Source organism: Oryx dammah, unplaced genomic scaffold (genome assembly GCF_014754425.2).
Source record: "Oryx dammah isolate SB20612 unplaced genomic scaffold, SCBI_Odam_1.1 HiC_scaffold_15, whole genome shotgun sequence".
Classification (NCBI taxonomy): Eukaryota; Metazoa; Chordata; class Mammalia; order Artiodactyla; family Bovidae; genus Oryx; species Oryx dammah.
In genome coordinates, this window is record NW_024070199.1 from 25,751,608 (window position 1) to 25,761,252 (window position 9,645).

At 42.5% G+C, this 9,645-nt stretch overlaps 1 protein-coding gene across 1 annotated transcript; it reads right to left on the bottom strand.

Moving 5' to 3' along the window:
- Nucleotides 1–310: 310 nt before the first annotated feature.
- On the bottom strand, nt 311–1,279 carry LOC120874393 (olfactory receptor 10G6). Its single transcript, XM_040255763.1, has one exon. It carries the CDS (start codon nt 1,244–1,246, stop codon nt 311–313), a length of 936 nt encoding a protein of 311 aa, XP_040111697.1. The 5' UTR covers nt 1,247–1,279.
- Nucleotides 1,280–9,645: the final 8,366 nt, after the last annotated feature.

Here is a 9,645-nt window from a genome sequence, read left to right on the forward strand (position 1 = left end):
ACACATATGTAGATGGATGCCACAGAGAGAGTTTTTATGTGGACAGTTGTCTTAGATTTTTTCTGCATGTTATCATCCTTGAGTTGTTTTGATTGATTTCCATTGCTAGTCAAGGAGGAAACAGGAAAAATCATGTTCAAAAGTAGGTTACAATATAGAACTTTCCAAGGTTCCCACCTCCATATCTAGGAGTCTTCAACTCTCTGTCTGAATTCTTCATTCTCTTTCTCTCTTAAAGCTCCACAATTATCTGGTGTCCCATCAGATACCCTAAATTTTAGCATTTCCTGCATGTCTGTGATGCACGGAGTCAGTGAGGCTTCACGACCTTGCGACCTCCCAGTCTCCATAAGGCTGCCTTCATTTCTTTGTTGCGGAGTGTGTAGATGATAGGATTAAGCAAGGGAGTGATGACTGTGTAGAACACAGCTACCACTCCATCCAGGGGTTCCTGAGAGCCAGGGCGCAAGTAAATGAAGGTGCAGGGCACGTAGTAGACAATGACGACAGTGAGGTGGGCGGCACAGGTGGAGAAGGTGTTGTGGCGCCCGTCGGCAGACCGGATTCGCAGGATAGCAGCCACTATGTAGCCGTAGGAAGTGAGGATCAGCACAAAGCAGGTGAGGGCCAGGAATCCAATGTCCACAAAGGTGATCAGCTGGTTGATGGTGGTGTCAGCACAGGCTAGACGCAGCATGGCAGGAATATCACAGAAGAAGTAGTCTACCTGGTTTGGACCACAGAAAGGCAGCCGGAATATGAAGCTTGTTTGGAAAAGTGAGTGGAGGGTGCCTCCCAGCCAGGTGCCAATAGCTAGATAGTTACAGACACTGCGGGTCATGATGGTGGCGTAATGTAAAGGCTTACAAATGGCTAGGAATCGATCATAAGCCATAAGCGTGTACAGGAAGCATTCAGTGCAGCCCAGGAAATGGAATGAAAAAAGCTGGATGACACAGCCTCCAAAGGAAATAATCTTACTGTCCAAGAGAAAGCCAGCTAACATCTTGGGGACAATGGCAGAGGAAATGGTCATGTCCAAGAGGGAGAGGTGACATAGGAACCAGTACATGGGGCGGTGGAGCTGGGTGTCCACCAAGACCGTGAGGATGATAAGCCCATTCCCAGAGACGGTGAGGATGTAGATGACAAGGAAGGTTAGGAAGAGCGGTACCCCCAGCTGTGGTGGGTGGTGCAGCCCCACTAAGATGAAGTGAGACACGGAAGTCTGATTTCCACGTTGCATCTCCTTGCTGTTCACATCTGCCAAAAGAAGCAGCAGAAGGGAAAAAGCGATGCTCTGTAAATTCTGTAGGCACGGGATATATATTCTGTGACACTGCCAAATATGGACCGAAAAGGATCTCCCAAAGAGAGATCTTCTCTAGCTCTTGTTCATGATCGTTCCTTCTCCTCAACCCCTGATTCTGAGACTCTGCTTGGTTTCAGACAGCAGGTTTTCTCTCCAGGGTTAAAACCCATGTAGCAGATTATGTGTATATAGTTCCGGAGAGTGAAGGAAAGACCATACATAGAGTCATGTCAGAAGGAAGAACAATGATATAATACCTAAACCAGTCTAAGAAAAAATGACTGTTCTATTGTTTTCCTTCAGTTTGATCTCTGATCTACATACTAGAGAATTAGGTTACAGCTTATTTACCGAGAGTTGGAATTATATTTCTTAATGTAAGTTTGCCAAATAAAAAACTGTGTATTTTAAAAAATGCACTATCTGGTTTATACATCAAACATAAAATGTTCAGAATCTTTGAAATTATGTGAGGAATATCTATTTTTATAAATTCTACTTCAAAAATACACAAGCCCTTTAAAATCATTCAGGTTAGTGAAGCAATACAAAATCTCAGCTCCAGGATACCTGTTGTCATCTCTTCTCTCTGCTTCTGCCTCAGTGCCATCCATCTTTCCATCCATCCATCCATCCATCCATCCATCATGCATCTGTCTGTTCATATGCCCATTCAGTAATATACTGTATACTGTATCTTAAGACCATGGATGCTGAAGTCAGACATGGTTTAAACGTCCTAGCTCTTCCACTTTGACTCATTGGAAATCTTGGAAATCCCATGGACAGAGGACACTGGCGGGCTACAGTGCATGGGGTCACACAGAGTCAGACATGATTGAATGACTAAACAATGATCTTGGAAAAGCCATTTCACCTTTCTTTGCCTATTTCTAGAAATGGGGACAACTGTAGTGTAAGGATTAAATAAATTTACATAATTCACAGTAACCCTCAATGACTTTAGCTATTATGTGTCAGGGTTCTGTATTAGAAAAATTCAGGCATTGCATTTATGCCTCATGTCTGAAGTGAACCTGTAACTTCCAGTGAGTTGTCAAATAGTACATTTGAGTTCTCAGAATTTGCAGCATCATCACAAAGAGGCTTTTCTCCCAGGACTACTGGTGACAGGCATCAACCACAGTGAAAGGAAGAAATCAGGAAGGTGGCTAAGAGAGTGCTAGAGCTCTTTCAGACACTGAGGGGTTATGGGAGGTGTATCCTCTTAAGTGTCCTCCTTTCCCCACCAATATTAGCTCTAATAGTCTTTTTACCAACTGGAAGCAAGTATCCGAAATAGTATGTTACCTTCTTGAGAATTCAAGGGTCACCCAGAATCACTCAGAAGGCTTCGAAAAGTGTGGAATGAAATTTGGCTTCCAGCTGGACAGCTAGCAGGCAAAAGGACCAAGATGGCAGCTGTGGCTGACCTCTTCATCTTCTCCTTCTACATCATGAATCACTGTGTATCCATAACCTTTATTCCTTTCAGTCTTCATCAGTGCCACAGAGACGACTCATCAGTGAAGATAGGTGTTTTGGGGACTGAGCGATTTCCCAGGTCATGAGATTTTCCTTGTTAAACCTAAGAGAGTCCAGGGCAAGCCAAGACAGGTGTGTACCTTAAGTAAGAGTCAAACCACACAGACTCAGACAGCAAAGAATTTGCCCACAATTCAGGAGACCCAGGTTTGATCCCTGGGTTGGGAAGATCCTCTGGGGAAGGAAGGGAATGGCAACCCACTCCAGTATTCTTGCCTGGAGAATTCTATGGACATAGGAGCCTGGTGGTCTACAGCCCATGGGGTCACAAAGAGTAGAACATGACTGAGTGACTTTCACTTTCAAACCACATAGAAACTAAATAATCTCTCCACATGTAGCTACAGAATCTATTCTGAAGCAACTTCAGAGGAAATTCTTAGAGGTTTCCTGGGCATTTCCTTGATTACCAACCTTTACTGGCATCACGGTACCCAGGCGAAAATTCAAACACACCGGCATGCCCTATGGAAACAGAGACACTCATAACCTGATGTCCACGTACTTCCTTAGCCTCCTCTCTGTGCTCCATCCCACAAATCTGTGCTGTAGTCAAACATTTTCCCCCCCTTTCCTTATACATTAGTCCCTTTAATATGTACTAGCCCTGTTCCACTGATGCTTGAAAATTTCTACTAATCTTTCAAGATCTCATTCATGTATGATGTACTAAGTAGAGCTTTGCCTCCCTTTCCCCCAAAAGGCCTTTCATTCTTTGTAGCCGCCACAGTACTTCATTCACATGTCTATCATAAGCTTACTAAGCAGGTTGCAATTTACCCTCTGTGTGCCTGATCTACCTCATTGGGCTGTGAATTCCTATGGGGACTTTGTCTCATTTTTCTTTTGATTCCAAATTTATAGCATATCTTGCACAGAAAGATTTTTATGTTTTATTGAATACGAGGATTTCACTCTGTCTTGTCTGGATTCCCTATTATCTAGACCCTTAATCTAGGATGACAATCAATTATGTCTTTATAATCTAGGTCCCCAAATCATAAGAATTCCAGTACTGAGACTGTCACTACTTACTATACTGTTTAGAGCAAATTTCTTAATATGCCTAGTGTTGGCTTCTCATTTGTTAAGAGAGAGAGAAGGAGGGAGAGAGAGAGAGAGAGAGAGTGAGAGAGAAAGGAGGAGTTTGTGCTGATTCTTACCTAAAAAGAAATAGCTCTTTTCTATATCAGTAAGGGTTCACACTTTAAGTTTTGTTCTTACATACAGAAAATCAATTTTCCTCCTAGCCTCAGTTCTCTTCTGTACTATAAATTTTTCTCTTGTCTCCCGGTTGCCTTGGCATCTCACTCTTCGTTCATTTTTATAATTTATTGTTCTCTCTGCACAATACTGTATGCCACATGAAAGAACAGTGGAACATCCTCCTAGTCTCTGCATGAATCACACACACTGTCTCTACCAGGTCTCGCTTACAATAGCTCAGAGCCTCTTCCCAGCCCCACCAGATTCCCCATAATGTACATGCATACGTGTTTGCTTAGGCTTCCCTTGTGGCTTAGCTGGTAAAGAATCCTCCTGCAATGTGGGAGATCTGGGTTTGATCCCTGGGTTGGGAAGATCCCCTGGAGAAGGGAAAGGTTACCCACTCCAGTATTCTGGCCTGGAGAATTCCATGGACTATACAGTTCATAGGGTCACAAAGAGTTGGACACGACTGAGCGACTTTCACTTTCACTGCACAATAATCATCATTTTCCCCCTGGAAAGAGAGAATACCCTATTGATAGTTTTCCTATTGATAGTTAAAACGTCTCCAATCCTGTGGTGTATAAAGTTTAGTCAGTACCACATCATATTATCAGCATGGTGAAGGTGAAGTCTGTCAGTCGTGTCCGACTCTTTGCGACCCTGTGGACTGTAGCCTGCCAGGCTTCTCCATCCATGGGATTCTCCAGGCAAGAATACTGGAGTGGTTGCCATTTCCTTCTCCAGGGGATCTTCCCGACCCAGGGATCGAACTCAGGTCTCCCATGTTGAAGGCAGACGCTTTAACCGCTGAGCCACCAGGGAAGCCCATATTATCAGCATATGATATATTCATCCATGTAATGGGAAAAGAAGCAGTTTCCACAAGCAATCTTGGGGAAAAGGACATGAGTACTAGCTTTATCTGGCCATTTGTAGTCTGTATGAACTGGACTAGGCTTGAAATAGATCCTGAAGCTTACCAGGGTCCAAAACTGAGAGGTAAGTTGGCCTTCAATGAGCAGAGTAGGAGGTCCCTCCCTCCCTCCTTTGTAAAGCCTAATGCTGGGGAGAGATCTCAGGTGTCTGCACTGTTTCCAAAGTCTCATACATACTTCCAATAAATGCATGTCTCCCAGTGAGTTCTGTTACTAGCCCTCAACTCCCTCCCTGAGTCTTCTCTGCTGACGGCCACTACCTGGATATGACTCTGCCCTGAGGACACTGTGTATTGCTTGCCGCAGCTTTTTCACGCTCTTTGCTGTTCTTTGTAGAGGCTCCTTTCTGAGCTCAGCAGGTTCCCTGGCCCCCTCCTATGACATGCCCTTTCTTGGCTTTGTCACTGAACTCTTTCAGTGCACCTTTCTTGCCTCACCATCCTCTTTTTAGCTTTTTGAAGACATTGGCAGCAATCTCCTTAGGCTTTGACCTCTGGAGCCTCCCTTTCTGGCAAGTAGGCTCTTCCTTCCTATAGTCCCCATGGGGCAGAGGAAGGGGGCTGATGTCACTTCCGCTTCACCCTCCAGAGGCTATTAACTTGCCCAGAAATAAGCCTCAGTGGGCTTTGTTAGCAGTGAAACATGAACTGTGGCTACTCAGGAAGTTTATTTGCTTGCTTGCTTGTAGTGTTCCTGTAGTATAGAATCCTCCTAAGAGCATGTGGATATATGTATGACTGATTTGTTTTGCTGCATACTTGAAACTAATACAATATTGTAAATCAACTATACTCCAATACAAAATTTAAAAAAGCAAAAAAGTGTAAAAAAAGGTGACTGGCCAAGATGGTGCAATAGGAAGACCCAGAGCTCATTTTCTCCCATTGGCATACCAAAATTACCTCTATCTCCAGAGCTATTATTGATCAGAGTGACCTAAAACTAGAAGAGATTTTCTACAACTAAAGATGTAAAAAAGGAACCATAATGAAATGTGTAGAAGGGGTGGAGACCCATACCCATATGCCCAGATAAGCAACACATAAAAAGGAGCATAATCAAAATTGCAGAAGTTCTCCCCAAGAAGCTACAACTTCAAGCTCCATAAGCTCTGCAGACCAGGGGTCTTGGCACCAGGAAGATGAGCTGCCAGAACATCTGGCTTTGAAGGCCAATGGGACTTGCTTTCTGGAGAGCTAGAAGGATGTAGGAAATGGAGAGTCCACTCTTAAAGGGCACACACGAAATCTCACATGCTCCAAGACCCAGGGCAGAAGCAACAGCTTGAAAGGAACCTGGGTCAGATCCAAATGCTGATCTTGGAGAGCCTCCCGGAGAGGTGGGAGACAAGTGGGACTCACCCAGCTACCAAGGACCTGCTGGTGGCAGCCATTCGGGGGAGCTCACTCTACCCTGAGGACACCGATGCTGGCGAGTGCCATTTTGTAGTCTTTCCTCAAGTTTATTAGTGGCTGGGACTTGACGCATCTCTTCAGCCAGTTGATACCACTTCTGGCCCGCCATCCAGTTTCATAGGGACACAGGTCCACCACCTGCAAGTCCTCAGTAGACCCCTCTGAGCCCCCAAGCTGCCCTAGGACTTGGTTCTATTCAACAGAAGACAAGGGACCCAGCCTTGCCAACCCCCTGGCTTACACAGTTCTGCCCCCTAGAACCCCAGCTGGCCACCTTAGGATCCAACTCTATCTACCAGTGCTGTACACTTTAAACTTACCCAGACCTATATGCAATCATATCTCAATAAAACTGGAAGGAGAAATTAATAATAAAATAAAATGACTTATTCTAAAAATGCATGCCAACAATGATTTAAAGTAAATAAAGCATACTAAAAAAGATATTTAACAACTATTTATTGATCTATTCATTGCCCAGTGTTATTTCAGAACTACAAATTCCTCTATTATCATAATTAGAGGATTCCATATAATGCATTTACATAGCCTCATGTGGGATTTCTACCCAGTAAGTAAGCAGTATGTCCTTTTGTATTTGGAAAAGCCTATGTTCTCTACAGAAGTTGCTTTTTTTCAAGGGTAAGATGGGGGTGTGCTCTAGGTCACTCCTCTAAAGGGCTATCCAAGCTCTAAATATGTTTGATTTTTAAGGGACTGCCAAGTTTTTCAGATTCCATCTAGCTTAGTCTCTTCTTTGCATACTGGATGATCTAGACAGTGCTGCCTGAAATAGTGTTGCCTGTAGAAGTGCAATATCCTCAGCTCAGTTCAGTTCAGTCTCTCCATCATGTCCTACTTTATGTGACCCCATGGACTGCAGCACGCCAGGCTTCCCTGTCCATCACCAGCTCCTGAAGCTTGTTCAAACTCATGTCCATTGAGTCAGTGATGCCATCCAATCATCTCATCCCTTTTCATCTCCTTCTCCTCCCACCTTTAATCTTTCCCAGCATCAGGGTCTTTTCTAGTTCTTTGCATCAGGTGGCCAAAGTATTGGAGTTTCAGCTTCAGCATCAGTCCTTTCAATGAATATTTAGGACTGATTTCCTTTAGGATTGGCTGGTTGGATCTCATTGCAGTCCAAGGGACTCTCAAGAGTCTTCTCCAACACCACAGTTCAAAAGCATCAATTCTTTGACACTCAGCTTTCTTTATAGTCCAACTCTCACATCCATACATGACTACTGGGAAAACCATAGCTTTGACTAGATGAACCTTTGTTGAAAAGTAATGTCTCTGTTTTTTAATATGCTGTCTAGGTTGGTCAGAGCTTTTCTTCCAAGTAGCAAGGGTCTTTTAATTTCACGGCTGCAGTCACCATTTGCAGTGATTTTGAAGCCCCCCAAAATAAAGTTTTTCCCTGTTTCCATTATTTCCCCATCTATTTGCCAGGAAGTGATGGGACCAGAGGCCATGATCTTAGTTTTCTGAATGTTGAGTTTTAAGCCAACTTTTTCACTCTCCTCTTTCACTTTCATCAAGACGCTCTTTAGTTCTTTTTCACTTTCTGCCATAAGGGTGGTGTCATCTGCATATCTGAAGTTATTGATATTTCTCCCGGCAATCTAGATTCTAGCTTGTGCTTCATCCAGAATGGCATTTCACATGATGTACTCTGCATATAAGTTAAATAAGCAGGGTGATAATATGCAGCCTTGACGTACTCCTTTTCCTATTTGGAACCAGTCTGTTGTTCCATGTCCAGTTCTAACTGTTGCTTCCTGAACTGCATATAGATTTCTCAGGAGACAGGTAAGGTGGGTTGGTATTCCCATCTCTTGAAGAATTTTCCACAGTTTGTTGTGACCCACACAGTAAAAAGCTTTAGCATAGTCAATAAAGCAGAAGTAGATTTTTTTCCTGGTACTCTCTTGCTTTTTTGATGATCCAACGGATGTTGGCAAGTTGATCTCTGATTCCTCTGCCTTTTCTAAATCCAGCTTGAGCATCTGGAAGTTCACAGTTCACATACTGTTGAAGCCTGGCTTGGAGAATTTTGAGCATTACTTTGTTAGCATGTGAGATGAGTGCAATTGTATGGTAGTTTGAACATTCATTGACATTGCCTTTCTTTGGGATTGGAATGAAAACTGATCTTTTCCAGTCCTGTGGCCACTGCTGAATTTTCCAAATTTGCTGGCATATTGTGTGCAGTACTTTCACAGCATCATCTTTTAAGATTTAAAATAGCTCAACTGGAATTCCATCACCTCCACTAGCTTTGTTCATAGTGATGTTTCCTAAGGCCCACTTGACTTCACATTCCAGGAAGTCTGTCTCTGGGTGAGTGGTCTCACCATTGTGGTTATCTGGGTCATGAAGATCTTTTTTGTATAGTTCTTCTGTGTATTTTTGACACATCTATTTCAATCTGAGTTAAATTCAAAGGGCATTTTTACAATAATTAGTATGTGACATCCATGTATTAATAGCATCTTTGGCTTTAAAGTTCATTCACATACCAACCCTAGTACCTCTATAGGATAACTGGATATGGCAGCATTATCTTCAATTGACAGATGATGAAATTAAAATACAGAGAGATGGAAGGAGTCCTTCCTGACTCCTGCTCAAGTACACTCTCTTAGGAGGATTCTATGCTACAGGGCATTACAAAGTATTGAAGAGTTCCCTGTACTATACAGTAGGTACTTATTAATTATCCATTTTTAATATGGTAGAGTGTGTGTATTGATTCCAATCTTCAAATTTCTCTCTTCACTAACTAGTAATGATTTAATCATTTTTAAGACCATTTGGGTTATCAACTGTGTATTGCAGATCCATATTCTTTGCTCAGTTTTCAAAGTTGAGAGGTGGCTTTCCATTTTTATTGATTTGCTGGCATAATTTCTTTTGAATTTAAGTTCCTTGTCAATTATCTGTATTACAAATACTATCTCCTACCCTGCAGCTTGTCTTTCACTCTCTTAATGAATCTTTGTAATAAAAGAAATGATAAATTTAAGAATGAGAGATAGTAATGACATTTCAAAGGATAGTATCATCCAAAAGTCAAACAATTAAAAAATACTCAGCTTCAGTTTTCATCAGAAAGAGAAAAATTATACCACAATAAAATATCACTTCACACACATTAACAGGGCCAAAGTGAAAAAGACCAATCACGTCAAATGATGGTCATATGTGAAACAACTGGAAA